Here is a 19,153-nt window from a genome sequence, read left to right as displayed (position 1 = left end):
AAATATTGTTTTCAATTTTAGATGAGAAATAAAACTATGAAAACGGATTATATCGCGTATATTGAATTTATAATACATCCCGACGTTTCGAACTCTTTAAAGCGTTCGTGGTCAACGGGTGACTGACTCACTCACCCGTTGACCACGAACGCTGTAAAGAGTTCGAAACGTCGGGATGTATTATAAATTCAATATACGCGATATAATCCGTTTTCATAGTTTTATTTTAGATGAGAAATTAACATTTTGTTGTGCATTAAACATTACTCGAAGCTTATAGTTAAATAAGATCGTGATGTAATTAAACTACGTCAGTAGCAAAGTTATAGTTGTAATTTTCTGAGGTGATATTTTGTGCTCAACGCCTAATCTGTTAACAAAAGGTATTGACTATTGTATAGTATTGGTATCTCCGAATGAGCTTTTACATGAGTTTGAACCATATAAATAGGATGGTAAAATTGCTTTTTAAATGGGCTTGTACCCGTTCACTTATGACGGAATCTGTGGCAGTAATAAACGCTGCATAAAAGACACATGTTTTGTTTCACAGACTTGGGTATAAGCCCAAAAAATCAGCTCGGAAAATTTAAAGTACAAAATGATTCGTACTTTCTATACAATATTTGTCCCTTAAACAAGAACTTATTTTAAGAACATTCCATATTTACAACAATTTGTTTAAATAAAAGTTTTTCCGTCCGAGTTAGCTGATGACTCATACATACGTATCACAATACTGCCCCAGCACGCATAACTACCTTAAGGGGATTCCATGCCCCAATGACGTTCGATCTGGATCCTTTAGTTTTCTAATGTTTTTTTGTAGCTTATCATATTAACAGCAACGGCTTTAGGCAATACCGTATCCCATATTTACTTCAAAGTTCATTGTTTACGAGATTTTTGGCATCAGAGTTAAATTTTAGGCCAAAACTTTTATGTTAGTTTAAAATTAAAACCTTAGACGAATTTTTAGAGACGTCAAAGACGAACCTAAATATGTAGATGTCGAATACGTACGAATCACAGTAATCGAGATACGAAAAATGTGTTTTTAGACAATGTTAAAAAAATCATAAAAAATGAAGAATACATTTCTTTCAAAATTCGGTAGACAAGAATGGAGATAAAAGATTGAAGAACCGATAGTTGTTTGTCTTATAATTCTATCTGTAGTGCAAAAGTAGGAGAAACGATGCAAAATTTGTCAAAAATCGATGAAAACCTCAGGTAGCCCCTTAAATGACATTAAGAATTTTGGTACCGGCGGTCAATGATCCTGTGCGAGCGGTACAGCAATATAATTATGCGCGTGCGATGGCGGGCAGGCGGGTGGATGTACAAAATTAGTCGTGATAAGCGCCCTTTCTTTAATTTCGATTCTGAAAATTGTTAACATGAGCCCATATTTCAACCCCTTCCATTTTATCAATATCGATAAGAAAACGCAAGCGTGTAGTGGTTATACTTATAATATTCATTAAAATTAAAATCAGTGGTAAACATCATTGAGAGATCCTGCTTACGGTTGTATTTTGTAGCGGGGCAGAATGTACACATAATATATATATATATATACAATGCGCATTTATCGTACTACTACGTAATCCCCTAAAATATTTATACATATCAATACAATATATCTTCAGTTTCGCTGCCGTAGGTATAGACCGCGGGCCAGGAACAGATTTCCATGACCAATCGCCTCCCGGGCGAAAACTCGGATAGTGGTTAACGGCTATGTATGATGAACTCTCGTGAACGTCAGCTGCCGCTCCGTTGGTGGGTTGAGGAATGGCAGCAAATAGTCTATAATTTTTTTTGTTATCGCCTCCCGCTTGATACTTTGTCAGATGATAGTTTACATGCTATTGTGAATAAACAAAATCGTCAGCCGATTGTATCGCTGTGGAAAGACCGTCAGCTGGTCACATGAACATGTAAAAAGGAAAATTATTTTCAGTCATCGGCGTCATCGCCTCCCGTTTGATACTTTGTCAGATGATAGTTTAGATGTTATTGTTAATAAAACAAATAGTCAGCCGGTTGTATCGCGGTGGAAAGACCGTGTTACGCGTTTCGGTGGCTGCCATTCCTCAACCCACCAACGGAGCGGCAGCTGACGTTCACGAGAGTTCATCATACATAGCCATTAACCGATGTACGAGTTTTCGCCCGGGAGGCGATGACTGACGAAATTTGCGCCTGGCTCGCGATCCAGAACGACAATACAAGATTAAAGTATCTCTAAGTCGCAATGCCGCACTTGTGGAAACTTTTTCTGAAATAAATAACGAGATTTTAGAACATTGAAATTACAGTACCATAATATTTTTCACATAGCTTGGATGTGTTGACAGCTGTAATCTCAATACAATTTTGCTTTTTGGTTATAAATTGTATGGAGATGACAGCTGCCACCGTACCCAAGCTATGTGAAAAATATTGTAATAATAAAGCGCAACCTACACGGGCTTCAAGTATGCACAGGAGTGAGCGAAATGGTCACGGAAAAAACGTGCCGAAAAAAAGGAATAGACCATACATATGTAGAGATTCCGGTGCTTAAGAGTCCCCGGCAGGCTCGGCCGAATTTCACCTTCCCATACAAACGGACTTTCGTTCTCATATTTAAACTACGTGTTGGATTGTAATGAAACTTTGCACATACAATGACATGAGGTATATCTAGGTCTGTAATTAGTTTATATAGCTCCAGTATTTTAAAACAAACGAAATAGAGCAAAAACAAGATTTGTATGAAAAACTTAAGTTAGCTGATTTTTTTAACTATTGTATATGAACCTACATAAACTAATTACAGAAATAGATATACTTACTTACTGCTGTGGCGCGACGACCCGAAGTGGATCTTGGCCTCCGACACCAAAGACCGCCATGCTAACGTCCAAAGCCGTTTCTATCCAGTCGACGGCGCCGAGTTCGCTGAGGTCTTTCTGCACTTCGTCTTCGTCTGGACGCCCTAGGTACCGCTGGAGAGACGAAGTGCAGAAAGACAGAAATAGATATACCTTATCCTATTGTAAGTACAAAGTTTCATAGCAATCTAGCTACTCGTTTTAAAATGAGAGCGTAACTACGTTTGTATGGAGAGCCGAGCTTGCCGGGGATTCTTAATTTCAGCCCTTAGGTACACACTACACAGGCAGTATCCCGTCCACCCGTCCCTCTCTAATTAATATACTTAGAAGAAGAGAAGAACGAGGGTCTGTCTCGTGAGATACTGCCGCAACGCTCCTGTGCTATGCCTATTAGACCTAGCCAAAATGACAATCGTTCGCATAGAAACGAAACGCTGTCTGTCTTCTGTCTCTATCGCACTAATATGGAAGAGTGATAGAGAGACAAGAGTTTCGATACGTTTTCTGCAAACGATTGTCATTTTGGCTGATCTACTTCATATACAGTACTAGCTTTTGCCCGCGACTTCGTCTGCGTGGACTTAGTAACCGCAGCTAGTGTAAGAATAGCGCCTGGAAAAAATCTCATAGCAATCTAAAGTTGAGCATATTATGCACAAAAATTAGCAGGCACTTCGTTGATTATCTCAATTCCACTCCGCTTTTCACTAACTTTCTTAAGGGATGATTTTCGGGATAAAAACTATCCTATGTCCTTCTCAGGGACTCAACCTATCTCTATGCCAAATTTCATCTAAATCGGTTCAGCGTGAGGAGAGAACACACAGACAGAAAGACAGACAGACAGACAGACTTTCGCATTTATGATATTAAGTATGGATAGAGTACAGTACCGGCCAATAATATATCACCTCCATGTTTTTACGGTACAACTTTTTTCTTTATATTTGTGAGTGACTTCCACCTCACTGCTTTAGGTTGTCTAGTACTCTAGTAGTATTCCTTTATACGGCCGATGAGAAAAATTGGTCTCATGCAGTGGTTTTTTCATAGAGGTTTTTTTTTTAAATGAATTGTTAACTTCATTTTTTTAATAGACGGTTTTTAGTAATATGCTGAGTATCGTACTGTAATTCACAGTATTTCATTGCAATATTTATCATATATTTGTATAAAATGACTAGTAAAATATGCAATCTACAAACTAACCTATATTGTTTACTCTATACAAGCTCATACAAAAACACTCAAAGGTGATATTGATATATTATTGGCCGGTACTGTACTTCATATACAGTATAGAGTATATTGTATACTTCTTACCCTTAACTTGAGCTCGATTCTGTCAATTTCTCCGCCCAACATGTCCACTATATTTTCTCCGTGCTTCAACAAGAATGCTTCTACATCATCGATTGTTTGTATCTTCTTCATATCCTGAAATATAGAAGCGGTTTCAAAAATGTATTTCACTTGTACCGCCCGGTCGACAATATCCGCCAACGCCAACAGGTACAATTTTGACCTCGGAAACAGAATAAATAAAAGTACTAGGTTAAGTACAGAGGTTCACTCTCTAACAAAACGCACGTCTATTACGACAGATATTACCGCTAGGTGGCGCAAGCGCGAACTGGCCCCGTAGACAACATGCCAATCGCTACGCTAACGCTCCGTAGCGACCGAAACGCAACTGTCCCTGTCACACTAATATGGAAGAGTGATAAAAAGACACAAAGCGATTCGATGGCTAAGCGCGAGCGATTGTCACCTTGGTTAGGCCGCCTGGAGTCCGTTCCGTAGCGGTGCTTAACTACTATGGCTAGACACCAAAGTTGGTGTGCGGCGCATGTACTTGTAGCGACGCGACAAAATCGCGGAGTGAGCCACGCCACGCCTGCCTCGGCAAGCTTTGTGTAGGTACTATATACTGTAGTTTGTACGTTTGTATACAGTATGTAGATTAAATACGGGCGAATAAGGCAAAGGACCTAAGTATATTTAGATCAATTTTGCTCAGAAAATACAATGAAAATATTAACCATACAAAATAATTCGGCACAATCGGCACGCAATGTAAAACAACACACAAGTTACGAGATACGAGCTTTTTGAAGTAACTGTCAACGCTTGTTGGCAGTTACTATAAAAAGCTCGTATCTTGTAATGTCATGTTATTTATATCTCGTAATGTTTGCAGTACATTGCTGGCATTGCTGCTCGGTAAATTATCAAAAATGTATTACATAGGGGTCATTATAGGGATGATGACACATGTTGAATTTTATAACAAAATCTAGTGAAATAGATAGCAAATGAGCAATTTATCACAATAATGTGGATAATTAAATAATATTATGGAAATAATACAAAAAAACAGGACCTGAAAGTTTCAAAATTTAAGTTTTTTTTTTAAACACAAAACAAGGTAAAAAGTAAGGGTACCATTCGATTCCTTACATTTTATCTAAAAAAAGATTGTATAGCAACTATATACATAAACGCAATATTTCACCGACAAAAACGCAATTTTCTTGTTTTGTCCATACTTCAAGATGGGCTCTCCGTGACCTTGATGTCACGTTCACTTATCGTTTTGTTAGGAGCGTTTCGCGATTGAAGTACGACTGTCGGACTTTGTCTATCATTTCTGACTTATGTATTGCTTTATTACAATGGATCCCATATAGACATTTGATCCTAAAAACACACCTGATCGATTAGTACCATTAATTAAAATTTGTCATCAGTAGCCTGCGAAAGAGATATAAAATTAAATGACGTATCTATGTCGTTTCGTGTGGCGTCCTAACCTTATAACGAATTATAAGACTTACCTCTAATAACGCATTTAAGTCGTGTTTCTCTAAATAAGATCTTGTAAGTGCTCTGCCGTCGAAATCCACCTCAGCCTATAATAAAATAGTAATAAAACAATTAAAAATGCTAATAATTCATCATTATATTATATTTCTGTGTATTGATTCAATCCCATTACCTTGTACCGAATCAGATTGCTTCCTATATCGATGCCCTTGACGTCATGAATGGCACGAATCATGAAATCTCTTTCTAAGACACTATTGATTTCGTCCAACTGTTCTTGAGGGATTGATCTGAAAAACAATGATACATCATCGTCTAGTCTAGCGTAGGTAACAATTTAATGAATACACATCAAAGTAAAAAGTTCGCCTGTAAAAAAATTCGAGGCAGCTGGTCTCTCACGGTATTAGATTTAAAGGGGCTAAGGCAAAATTGTAGTCAAATGCCATGAAAATAGTAGGCTCATAGTCTAATCATAGGCTAGGGAGCCTACCTGCCGACCAGCGCGCCCACGTTGCTGAGTATAATAAAGGACGCCACGCCGCCCAGGATGGTGCCGACGGCGTCGGGTAGCGGGTTGCCCGTGTACTGCGAGATCTATCCTCACTCTGTATAAGCTACAGCACAAGAGACTAAGGTACCTGCCGACCAGCGCGCCCACGTTGCTGAGTATAATAAAGGACGCCACGCCGCCCAGGATGGTGCCGACGAGGATGCTGCCGACGGCGTCGGGTAGCGGGTTGCCCGTGTACTGCGAGATCTATCCTCACTCTGTATAAGCTACAGCACAAGAGACTAAGGTACCTGCCGACCAGCGCGCCCACGTTGCTGAGTATAATAAAGGACGCCACGCCGCCCAGGATGGTGCCGACGAGGATGCTGCTGACGGCGTCGGGTAGCGGGTTGCCCGTGTACTGCGAGATCTATCCTCACTCTGTATAAGCTACAGCACAAGAGACTAAGGTACCTGCCGACCAGCGCGCCCACGTTGCTGAGTATAATAAAGGACGCCACGCCGCCCAGGATGGTGCCGACGAGGATGCTGCCGACGGCGTCGGGTAGCGGGTTGCCCGTGTACTGCGAGATCTATCCTCACTCTGTATAAGCTACAGCACAAGAGACTAAGGTACCTGCCGACCAGCGCGCCCACGTTGCTGAGTATAATAAAGGACGCCACGCCGCCCAGGATGGTGCCGACGAGGATGCTGCCGACGGCGTCGGGTAGCGGGTTGCCCGTGTACTGCGAGATCTATCCTCACTCTGTATAAGCTACAGCACAAGAGACTAAGGTACCTGCCGACCAGCGCGCCCACGTTGCTGAGTATAATAAAGGACGCCACGCCGCCCAGGATGGTGCCGACGAGGATGCTGCCGACGGCGTCGGGTAGCGGGTTGCCCGTGTACTGCGAGATCTATCCTCACTCTGTATAAGCTACAGCACAAGAGACTAAGGTACCTGCCGACCAGCGCGCCCACGTTGCTGAGTATAATAAAGGACGCCACGCCGCCCAGGATGGTGCCGACGAGGATGCTGCCGACGGCGTCGGGTAGCGGGTTGCCCGTGTACTGCGAGATCTATCCTCACTCTGTATAAGCTACAGCACAAGAGACTAAGGTACCTGCCGACCAGCGCGCCCACGTTGCTGAGTATAATAAAGGACGCCACGCCGCCCAGGATGGTGCCGACGAGGATGCTGCCGACGGCGTCGGGTAGCGGGTTGCCCGTGTACTGCGAGATCTATCCTCACTCTGTATAAGCTACAGCACAAGAGACTAAGGTACCTGCCGACCAGCGCGCCCACGTTGCTGAGTATAATAAAGGACGCCACGCCGCCCAGGATGGTGCCGACGAGGATGCTGCCGACGGCGTCGGGTAGCGGGTTGCCCGTGTACTGCGAGATCTATCCTCACTCTGTATAAGCTACAGCACAAGAGACTAAGGTACCTGCCGACCAGCGCGCCCACGTTGCTGAGTATAATAAAGGACGCCACGCCGCCCAGGATGGTGCCGACGAGGATGCTGCCGACGGCGTCGGGTAGCGGGTTGCCCGTGTACTGCGAGACGGCCATGCACGACGCGGCCACCACGACGCCCGCCACGGCCGCCGTGTCCTCGAGCAGCACCACGTTCACCGACGGGTCCGAACTGCGCATTACTGAAACAACATTAGGTAAGTGTGCCCATTTAAAAAAACGCGTTCTACTATGGATCTTCTGGCTCTGCCATGAGATTTAAATCAAACCAAATACTTACTGTATTCATATAGCGGGGTGTCAGCTTCCTTCGCTCCTTTCCGCAAAGAGTTCAGAGCAACCATTAAAGTTGCACCTTCAGAAACTACTGCCCCGCCTAACACGAAGTAAGCCTGAAAGAAATTATTTATAAATAAATAATTAAATATGTTATGTTTGTTTTGGCTCTCCAAAAGAGTTGACTTTTTTCACATCCGACCTTATGAAACTCGAGGCGAGATATACATACGGCACTCAAAAACATAAAATGTTGTCAGTTTGTCAGTTAAACTATGTAGTAATTTACCCAGTAAAAGTCATGGAGCGGCTGGGGGTCCAGAATTCCCGTGACGCCGTGATAAAAGGACAGTCCACTGCCCACGCAGAAAATACCCACTCCGGATATGAGAGACGACACGTACCGCATGTTCGTGTACCCGTACGGGTGGTCCGGATCGGCCATCTACAAAAAATAGGCATACCATAAGACATAAGTACCGTGAGTCTAAATCGGATCGGAAACCGTTTTGACAGCCACGACTTCTTTATATATAGTCCGACAAGAAATTGTAGAAAATTATTGAGGGCGCCACTTCCTACGTAATTGTCACATTTTTGACGTAAAATGCTTAAACATGGCAACAATATAGTATGGAATTTTTTAAGTTCCATTTTATTTAATTTCTACTATTTTATGTCGTACTATATTTACCTATTTAAAAAGTCACACCGTAGTCACGCTCTCATTTTAAAATGACAAATACCTATGTCCGGTAAGTACTAGTTTTTATTTGTTAAAAATTGTCTATAGTACCTATAGTACATATAAAAATCTATAGTACCTGACATCTATAGATATTTATGTTACGTTTCATGTAACTTAAGGCCGTTCCATCGGTTTGCCGCTGTCACTGTCACATTTCGCAAGAAAGAACGGGAAAGATCATGCGCGCCAAGTATCAATTTTGATCGAATTTTGTCGATTTTTATTTATTTTAAAAACGTTACCTTACAATATCGAAATTCCCATGCTATGAAATTACTATTTAAGCTAAGATTGTTTTTTCTTCTTTTTTTGTTTATAGTATTACATAATAAATAACCGAGTAAAGTTGGATTAAAAGTCCGAGTTAGAGGTTACTTCGGGAATTAATTGTATCGAGCGATGTGTCATAATTCGTGTATCGGAAGCTATGATATTAAAGATAATATAGTCAAGAACTACATATATTTTTTCCACGTCTACGAATATCAACGCCTCTTAGAAAAACATGATCATATAAGGAGATTTTTCGCCTGCTGGCTCAGGGAACCGCCTTAAGCATGTCGTTTTAAAATAAGAGCGTCACTTGGACAGTATGGGAGCGACTTTGGCGGCCGGTTCGTGCGTGACTGACTCTTAACACGAAGAAGTAGGCCTCAAATCAGTTTTTTTTTTTGAGTTTATAAATTCTCTATCTATGTAGTATAGAGGACCTACCGCGAACACCGAAGTTCGCAAATTGCGGGTATCTTTCTCTTTTACTCTAATTAAAAGGTAATTAGAGCGACAGAGAAAGAGTGTCCGCTGTAGGCCCTCTACCTTCTGACATCACATACCTGGACAGATTTGTGTATTCCATAGGCCAGGATAAGTTGGTTGACCGTGTCGGCTAGCGAGTGGATGCACTCGGAGAACAGGCTGTGCGATCCAGTGTAGCACCATGCACACAGTTTGAACAAGAAGTTGCAACCGTTTCTGAAAATAAATACTAATCTAAAAATACCGAGATTAGAATTTCAAAGTTTTTGTACACCCCGCGACATGACGTCAATTTTAAAAATATTAAAGATTTTCTGGTTTAAACACTTTAAACAGGGTCCTCCTTTTTTTTAAAGGTTATTTCATCGCGGGCATAAGCTGGGTCCACACTTGTATCATTTTGCCGTATCGTATGTCCGTCGCGTAGCTCCGACGCGTATCATGGTCGTTAATGTGGACGCAAAAAGATCGCGATCATACCACGCGCCGTATCTGATCGCGCGGCGGCGAATGACATTATGCGGCGCGGCGCGCGGCTAGCGAGACCGGTGCTCATGCACTCATGCTGTGCTGGAAAATGAAGACCTTAGCTCTCCAAAACATGTCGGGCGAGTGACTAAAAACATACGAGTTTAACTGTAAAATTAGTTTCAACGTTTCAACTTACATTCCTATTGCGGTCAACACCACCCGGCCAGATCGAGTCTTCAACCCAGATTCCTCATCATCTTTTTTATGGCTCATTTCCCTCCTATAATTCCTTAATCGCCTCTTGACAGTAAATACATCTGTAATTTTTTTTATTAAACTGAAACTTTGTTTTATAACAATAATTGTAAATCAAGTTTTTTTTTATTGAATAGTCTAGCTTATTAATTTCTAGCATCTGCCCGCGACTTCGTCTACGTGGGATGATGATGATGATGATTGATAAAAACTATCCTAAGTCCTCAAATTATCTCCATTCCAAATGACATCTAAATCGGTTTAGCGGTTTACTCGTATACCTTGTTCATATCTTCTTCTATCTAATTCTCTTCTCAATAACTCTTTATCTAGTGCTTCTTTTGAACCCCAAACCTAAATGTAAACAAACACATTTAAAAAAAAATATAAAATTGTTTAAATGGGGTATTTTTTATGAAAAGGGACCTTATTGTAGATGGCGCTTACGCCGCACAGCGCCGCGTGGCTTTGTATTTATATCGAAGCATCGTTAATAATGGCGTAAGCGCCATCGACAATAAGGTCCCTTTTTATAGAAGATACCACAAACATTTTATGACATGTGAAAAAGAACATATAGTGTAGATATTGTTGCAATAGGGTTTCAGGGAATTTGTAATGTAAATTATTTTTTAACAAGCTGAAATGTCTGAGAACGATGGTATTAAGCTTAGAATAAATTCAAAAGTGGAAAAATACTGCCTTGGGTGAGACTTGAACTCACGGCCTCTGGATAGATACTCCAGCACTCTGCCAATTGAGCCACCAAGACCTGATCCATTGTCAGCAAATCTTCCCACTATATGGGTCTAGGGGACCCTAGCGACATCTACCGTAAGAGTGTGACTCCGGAGTTCCAAGTCATATTGCAAATTCACTAGTAATTTGTAATATAATAAGGGTGACCTCCTGCAAAGCAGGAGGTCCCGTATTAAAATCCAGGTAAGGGCATTTATTTGTTTGTTCACCACAAATATTTGCTTGTGAGTTCCGAGTTATAAATGTTCTCTATGTATTTAAATATTTATTTATATCTATCTATTATTTACACCATCATCTGGTACCCTTAACACAATAGCAATTGAATAGCTTGCTTTCTCAATTGCTATCAGAAGGTGCTGAGAAAATGTTTACATATTATAAAAAATATCTGGAACTTAGGTCTGAAGGTTAGCTACACACGTGAACTCCCCTATGAGGCTGGCATCGTCACCACGAGTGTACGGAAGCCTCTATAAAAATTAAGAATAAAAAATAAAAAAGTAATACTCTTCATAAAAACAAGGAATTCTCACCTCAATAGCCTTTGCTTCAACATCCTTTCTGTAATACACAGTTATGGGTGGTTCTGCCTCATATGGAGATCTCCTCAATACCTTCGGTAGGGACTCTAAGTCTGATTGCTTCAACAAGTATTCCGTCATGGCTCTCATGGGTGTTATAAAGTTACGTTCAGTATATGAAGCTGAGAAGTCTATCAGGAGCCGTTTTTTTACTGGAACATACAGATATATGAAAAAATGTTTACATTCGATTGTTACGTTCATGCAAGTGATGTTGGTAAAAAATGCTTTTTTTTTATGAGTTCGAAATAATATTATATTGTAAAAATTACCAGGTGGAGGAGCAGTCTCCTTAGAGCCTTGAGCTTGGACCTTCTGTATAGTAAGTTTCGTAACAGTACTATCTTCATCTGTTTCAGCTTTCACGCTTATACTTCCTTGAGGTTTCTGAACTATGAGTTTTTGTGGTTTTTTATTATTTTCGCCTTGGATTATATCTTTCTTCGTTTCGCTTTTATCGTAGAAACGAAAAGAAGTAGTGAAATATCTTGCCGACTTCCTAGTTTCAGCTGGCAAAGTCTTCGCATCATAACGTAAAGATCCAGCACAGAATGTGTGTACATGTTTAAAATTTGTACACTGTCTACCAAGTTTTCTATAAAATGATTTAACAGTAAATGAAGACAGTAAAACCATTTTCAAAGTTAGATGCGACTAATATTTTGATGATAACAAATACGATAGAGCTGCTATTGACTGTAATACAATTTGATGGACTGCATGTTTCAACTGTACGAGTTTTAAATTAATATTACTTGGATTATATTACAATTAAATCCAAAATGAATTAACGATAATTATATACTCCTGCAAATTGCAGATTATAGACGAAAATCACGTATAGTCGTATACTCAATTTCAGTTGACAGCCATGTTGACAGCACACTAGCACAACCACAACTGTCAAAAGGCAAGTAAAGGCCTCTACAGACCTTCGCGCAGACCAGATGTATGGAAAAAGCTATAATACTAATGGCGGTGTAATGGCAGATATTGCCGTCTCATTCTCTCAGTGTATCCATCTTACTTCATCTGACAGTCGCCATTTTTATCTGCTCTGTATCGGCCATATTGTGTTGCCGGGGGATTCAACAATTTCTGTTAGTTTTCGAGCTTTTCGTCGTATTATTTCGAGGTTTTAATTCGTTTTATCATTATATAAAAATCGTTTACTGAAACTGATTGTGCATATTTACAAAAATACGACCAAGGAAACAATATAGAACTTGTGCTATTAGTGGAATTCTTGCCTACCGGTGTGAAAATAAAGAAACGAAGTTTATAGCGAGATTTCCCTTGGATCCTGACCGGTAAGCAAGAAATTGGACAAAATTTAGTCCCGTGTAACGTAAAAGCACGATTGCATGCTTTATTTGTTAAAAATAGTTAAAAATTGTTTTGTTCGTAACACTAGTGCTGCTCTTGGTAACCATCGATAACTAGGTATTTTTCATTTACAGACAGTGGGTGAAACGGCGTCACTTGTAGCAGATTCTGTTCAGCATTTCCAGCCGATGAGCAGGCAAGAAAGGGCGACAAATATAACCTGCGAGAGTGGCACTTTTATATTATGTTTTCTGTTTTACTATTACGCAATGAATGTAGAAGACAAAATGACTAATTTTCTCGGCAGAAGATAACCAATTTATTAAACACGTCCGAGCAAGGTGGTAAAGCAAAATGGGCTTGTTTGGCAAAATGTAATGTTTGTAATTTTTCTAAATAAAATAGACTGCAAGGTTATTTGTTTTATCGATAAAAATGATAACTTATTATGTATCGCCCCAGAGGTACCACGGAAAATTTATCGATAAATGCTGGGAATGCGTGCCTACAGCACTATTCGTTTTGCTATGTTGGCACTCACGTTGCTTGACCTTGACTCAATTTTGACGTTTGACGTGTGTCATATTGTGCGTGTGTCACTAGACCTATACTAAATTTCGTTTTGCTATGTTGGCACTCACGTTGCTTGACCTTGACTCAATTTTGACGTTTGACGTGTGTCATATTGTGCGTGTGTCACTAGACCTATACTAAATTGATTCCATTGGCCAGTAAGGAAGTCTCATCTCTTAAAACGTAGTGGTTATGAGTGGTTATGTACTCTTTGGGTAGGTTATCTGCAAACCATAGACATAGTATACACAAGTAGTTATAGAAGCGCCACCGGGCGACCGGGGGTAAGAGAAAGAATATTCATATAAAATTTGGGCAGCATACATTAGTATTTTTTCTCTTTTACTCTTATAAAATTCGGTATTTCGCCTTCGCCTCCTACCTATGATGCCACCCGGTCGGTGATAAAGGTCGTAACATACCATCGCACCGCACCAAGGTCATTGTGCGACGCACCCATAAGTGAGCGATATCTCTTTCTCGCTCTTACTTATGGGTGCGTCTCACAATGACCTTGGTGCGGTGCGATGGTGTGTTACGACCTTAAGAACAAATCATGGCACTATTTTCTCTTTCCTCTTATAGGAATCGCAATAACACTATCTTTCTCTATCAAAGAGTGTGAGGTCCTTGCTGCAAACAAAAATTTGACACAATTCTAGGGACTGACAGGGCAAGCTATGCTGGCGCATGGCTGGCGCCATCTGCTAATTATTTCGGCCGGCCAACCCCATTCATGGCAAATTACGCCATAATTGGAGTAAAATAGATTTATTAATTAATTATTATATTTATTTATGCTTGCATCTCTTTGACTTGCTTTTGCATATTGTCTATGGTCTGTCTTACTTCACTGTATGGAAGGTAGAGAGGTAAGGAAAAATTTTTATGTATCAAAGTGACCGTAAAAAACAGTAAATAGGCGGCGCCACCATACACTGAAGTACCTACACCTAGTATTTTATATAGATGTGTACCCGTGCGACGGTGAGGGACAGAACATACGCAATGCGACAAAATTAAAAACACGTTTTAACATTCCTGACAACATATTAGAAACACCCTACGTAATTTGTTCGGGTTATTTGCTACCCCTCCCCCATTTCATCTCTACATTATTATACCTCTATGGTTCATGTCATAGAGTCTCCTATATATTACAATACTCTTTGGTACCTACCTACCGCCACCTACCCCCGGTACTACCTGTGTTTGGTAGGCTACCTAGCGCCACCGGAGAGATTAGGAACTATTATTTACAGCTGAAAGCTGGTCACTTTTGCAACAATGAGGGCTATCGTTTTTTTGCTCACCAGTTGGCGCCTCTGTTGATGGTGGTCCAAAAGACTAAAGAACAGCTGTCAGTCATTGAAGTGACAAGTGACATTTGACATTTCGAACTATGGAAAAGACCACCATCTACACTAGCGCCCCTAGCGGCGAATTCATACGCGTTAGCCCTCATTCTGCCATAAGAGATTGGCATCCTTTCTATACCATCCATACTTCACTGACTTCACTAATCACTCTTGAGTCTGAAAACCCCCTATACCTCACTACTCTCGACTACTCTGTCTACTAGTGATTATATACTAGATCTATGATAATACATTTTATTTACTAAACATGTTTAGTTTTGTACCACCTGCGCGAATTATAGGAGGTATTTTATTGCTCATACGCCTAAAAAAACGGCCCATTGACATTTTATTTAACAATTTTTTAAAACCGTCAAACAAGCTAACTTTGCCTCCAGGGTAATCGCCCCAATGTGATATCAAATATTGGGGTATTTTTTACCAATATGGTATCCCCACGTTTATGACGTCATCTATGTCTATCCCTTACGGGCGCACGCGGTAGGCCGCATCTATAGATATATACTAGATCTATGGATTATATATTCTTTTTGCTCCACGCCACGCCTAGTCGTTTAGTAGTTAACTAGTTACTTCTTGTAGACTTGATTGTTATTACATTTTATTTTATTTCTTTGCACTACTGAAGTACTCCGGTTTGAAGATCAATCGAAGAAAACGAATTCTACGAAATTGACATCGTTTGATTAAGAAGTACATCACCAATACAAGGCCTAATAAAATGCCGGCCAGCGGCTTCGATTTGTATAACGTGCAAGACGCCAGAAATAATTTTGATGCAATGCGACCTACTCCAATTTGTACTGATGCCAATCAATTTGTGGGACAATGTCAGAAAATTCACATATCGACGAATTGCTACTACGGATACCATGAGCCGAAACGACCACAAAATATTGAAGCGGCAACCGATTGCGAAATGGTGGAGGCCTCGCGTGATGATGCAAATTCACCGCCACACAACCACGGTAGAAAACGCAGCGCAGACGACGGCAATCACCATCAAATCAAGCGACCCCGACCAGGTAGGTTTCTTTTTAATTGACTTGTGAAACCTCTTTGATTTGATAATAATGCTTTAAGCGCAAGGTTGTAAAACAATATTACGATAACCAATTTTACTACAAAGTATGCATCAATCCAAGGAGGTTTCTGTTTATTACATTTTACTATAACAATTTATCTTCTGACCTCATCTGTTACATTTAAACAATGCAGCAGGTTGTTGTTTGTCACCATTTATTTTAAGTGGGAAGTCTGCGTTCCTTGTCATTGCAGGTGGCACTTACATTAGTATTCATTTGACAGTATTTGTTGCAATTTCGAACCCACATTCTCTACTATTAATGCCTTACAAGCATTGTTTGTGGGTGATATGTGGATACTCTTAATACACCTGTTGCATTGACAAATTGTATTGTGTAATTATATATTATGTACTTATTTAAATATTTTGTTTGGCAGGCATTACTTTACATTTGTATTACACTGTATAGAATAGTTTATTATTTAAACAGTTTTACAAAACAGTTACCAGGGGCTCCCGCACTAGGTTACACCTGTATCGCGGGGAACCAGTTACATTTGTACAACAGAATAGGGTATTTCTAGATTTCTGAACTGTATTTATTTCATAAGTAGGGTCACCATCCGTCAATATATCTCTGGATTTTTTCCTAGTTTGACTTAATTGATTTGATTGAGTTGATTGACTTAATTTTTAATGTGGAAAATATCTGGACAGTAACTGTTATTGTGTCTGAAGGCCTAGTACATGATTGGCGCGATAGTATCTTGTGGCGAGATAGACTACCCGTCTTTTTCTATGTTAAATAAAGAGGGATGGGTAGTCTATCTCACCGCGAGATACTGTTGCGCCAATCATGTGCTAGCCCGGCAGCAGTACTTGTATGAATATTTACAATAAAAATGTTTTATATGGTGTCTGGCAAAAAACTGTTATTAAATGCAGATGCAGATATTGTAAAAACTGGTGCCATTAACAAGTACTTGTTAAATTAGAAATATGCTGACATCATTGAGAATACTAATTATGCATTTTTTTATATGTACCACTATCATCACATGACTGACCACATGTAACCTTGACTGCAATGAAATGAGGTGTACATATGATCAGTTATGTTAAGTATTTGAAAATTCAGTTAACTTTATCCTCTGGCATGCTCCTAGTATTGATACAAATTACCTCCAATCCAATTTGAATCAGTATTAAATGGTTACAGAGTTGCTTTCATTTTTTATCATACCATACTGTTTTTTTTATTTTGTTTTGAATGATTTTAAAACGAAATAAATTAAATTCTATTTTCTAATACCATTGATTAAAATGTGTCTGCCAATTTGTATGGTGGGCCACTAGAGGCAGGCGTGGCAATTTTTAGAGTTAATACACAGATTTTCAGTGTTTTATTTATATTTTTGTAACTGATTGATAGTTAATACTTACCCAGAATTTCAAAGGGAAAGTAGCAAGAATATTTTTGTTATTTACTCCTGTGAAATTTAGAAACTAAATTAAAAACCCGGTTAAGTATAAGTTGGATTACATAAAAGATAACGAAAACTGTGAGTTGTTAGCTAGTAATATCTAAAATTATTCTCACCACGATCACCAGCATCCTCTATGTTGGGGGGTCTCCAAACTTTTTGACCAAAAACCCACAAGTTTTCTGTTTTTTAAGCTTGGTACAGTCACCTGCGGGTATGGCAGGTAGGTCAACGAAGGCCGCAAAAATATCTGACACGATCTTATTTGTAGAACCATAAAAGCGTGGCACATATTTTTGCGGCCTTTGAAGAGTAACATATTATTGCAGGTGAATGTACATATGTAGAGATAAAATTTGCAAAATATGAGTGAGTAAAACTGGATAGGTAAGTTAAAATTATGGAAGTAGCACAACTCCTCAGGCTTTATTCTGGCCACATTTCATCAAACAAATTTAAGCACCTCAAGAAAATGTCTGCATCACCAAACTGCCCATACTGTGGTAAACTAGACAACATGTTTTGGTGGAATGTGCCTGCACAAGGAGGAGGAGGTTTCCTTATTTAGATGTTTCAAATAAGTCTTGTGACTAAAACAAGTGAGTCTAAACCGTGAAATTATTTATTGTTAGTATGTCTCACAACAGTTTAAATTCAATTATGTTTCATTAAGTATCCACTAAATTTTGAATTTCAGTATTCATCAAGTCATTATTTGTAAGTCTCCATCTGCCTGCCAAACAAATAGTCCACAAGTCATCCCTGCTTTAAACTAGGTACTCAATAAATTGTAAAGAACTTGCCAGTATTGTAGGTAAATCATATTTTATGTACTATCTGTTAGTCTAGTTTAATGTTTGTCAAGGTTTAATTTAAATGCAAAATTTTCCTATTGTTTATCATGCATACAATTAATTTAGTAAGCTATTTTATGAATAATTAAAGGCTTACAGAGCATATATTTAATCTAACCGAAACTTAATGTGTTCTAAATTTCCATCATTGCTAAACTAAGTATAGTAACAATTTAGAATACTACAAATCGATTTAAAACCCGGCTAAAAGTGAAAAGTTAAAAATTTGCATTTAAATTACTAAAATAACACATGAAGTGCTTATTAAGATATGTGTAGTTGAAATCGCAACAAAACTGGATTTGGAGACTTCCTGCTGATGCACCTGTGGCACAGTGTGATGAAGTCCGACTTTATTTCAGAGGGTATGGGGCCATCAACTTCCAACTACAACCCATGTTTACTGCGTCCAACCCACAACAACCCAGACATATCTCGTTGTCTCATGGTCCATATGATCTAATCTCTACCAACTGTACCAAATTGCTAACAACCTGGAAAACAATTGATCTAATCTCTACAAACTATACCAAATTATCGACAACCTGGAAAACAAATATCTAATTCAGAAATATTAATTCTATCTGCAGAGATGCAAAGAGAGAAAAGCAATGAACCCGAGACAAATGAGAACATGAAAATGGACAGAAGTCAAGAAGAACTGTTGGAGACGTTATATTGGAATATACACGGAGGGAACTTTGTTGATTTATTGCAGTGTTTGGGACATGTACAAGTGGAATAGTGTGATATTTTTAGTATTAGTTTATAAGTGACTGGGACACTAACTTTAAAAATATAAGTAGTTAAGGTTTTTTCTCATGGATGCATTGACTTAAGTTTTTTGTAATAAATTCAAAAGGGAAAGGTGAGGCTTTTATTTAACAAATAAATAAACATAAAAGTTTAATTGTAAATTATGGTTTATTGTTCTAAACATTCAATACTTTTGAAAAAATTTGCATATTCTAAAATT

At 39.3% G+C, this 19,153-nt stretch overlaps 2 protein-coding genes across 4 annotated transcripts; one reads left to right on the top strand and one right to left on the bottom strand.

The window, feature by feature from the left end:
• Positions 1-183: 183 nt before the first annotated feature.
• On the bottom strand, positions 184-12,384 carry LOC134741576 (proton-coupled zinc antiporter SLC30A9, mitochondrial). Of its 2 annotated transcripts, XM_063674411.1 has the most exons (12): positions 11,807-12,376; positions 11,487-11,686; positions 10,473-10,545; positions 10,133-10,253; positions 9,543-9,681; positions 8,251-8,406; positions 7,966-8,077; positions 7,657-7,867; positions 5,884-6,001; positions 5,723-5,797; positions 4,209-4,322; positions 184-2,284 (listed from the first exon to the last, which is right to left on the bottom strand). In XM_063674411.1, the coding sequence occupies exons 1-12, from the start codon at positions 12,168-12,170 to the stop codon at positions 2,240-2,242; spliced, it is 1,728 nt and encodes a 575-aa protein (XP_063530481.1). In that variant the 5' UTR covers positions 12,171-12,376; the 3' UTR covers positions 184-2,239. The 2 variants fall into 2 exon arrangements, with proteins under 2 accessions (XP_063530481.1, XP_063530480.1); XM_063674410.1 differs by lacking the exons at positions 184-2,284; positions 4,209-4,322; positions 5,723-5,797; positions 5,884-6,001 and adding an exon at positions 7,307-7,612 and having other exon boundaries at positions 7,776-7,867; positions 11,807-12,384.
• A 2,987-nt stretch (positions 12,385-15,371) lies between these two features.
• Positions 15,372-19,044, top strand: LOC134741588 (uncharacterized). 2 transcript variants are annotated; one of them, XM_063674423.1, is made up of 2 exons: positions 15,372-15,837; positions 18,768-19,044. In XM_063674423.1, the coding sequence occupies exons 1-2, from the start codon at positions 15,534-15,536 to the stop codon at positions 18,920-18,922; spliced, it is 459 nt and encodes a 152-aa protein (XP_063530493.1). In that variant the 5' UTR covers positions 15,372-15,533; the 3' UTR covers positions 18,923-19,044. The 2 variants fall into 2 exon arrangements, with proteins under 2 accessions (XP_063530493.1, XP_063530494.1); XM_063674424.1 differs by lacking the exon at positions 18,768-19,044 and adding an exon at positions 18,540-18,715 and having other exon boundaries at positions 15,383-15,837.
• The last annotated feature ends 109 nt before the right edge of the window (positions 19,045-19,153 follow it).

The sequence above is a fragment of the Cydia strobilella genome, chromosome 5 (assembly GCF_947568885.1).
Source record: "Cydia strobilella chromosome 5, ilCydStro3.1, whole genome shotgun sequence".
Taxonomy (NCBI): Eukaryota; Metazoa; Arthropoda; class Insecta; order Lepidoptera; family Tortricidae; genus Cydia; species Cydia strobilella.
The sequence above is the reverse complement of the archived record's forward strand: the minus strand, read 5'-3'. Positions and strand labels throughout refer to the sequence as shown.

Coding starts and splice junctions, on each gene's coding strand:
- LOC134741576 (XM_063674411.1), bottom strand. CDS start 12,170: ATGGTTTTACTGTCTTCATTTACTGTTAAATCATTTTATAGAAAACTT. Junction 11,687..11,806: donor GGAGACTGCTCCTCCACCTG/GTAATTTTTACA, acceptor TGTATGTTCCAG/TAAAAAAACGGCTCCTGATA. Junction 6,002..7,656: donor GTGGGCGCGCTGGTCGGCAG/GTACCTTAGTCT, acceptor ATTGTTTTTCAG/ATCAATCCCTCAAGAACAGT.
- LOC134741588 (XM_063674423.1), top strand. CDS start 15,534: ATGCCGGCCAGCGGCTTCGATTTGTATAACGTGCAAGACGCCAGAAAT. Junction 15,838..18,767: donor AATCAAGCGACCCCGACCAG/GTAGGTTTCTTT, acceptor TTCTATCTGCAG/AGATGCAAAGAGAGAAAAGC.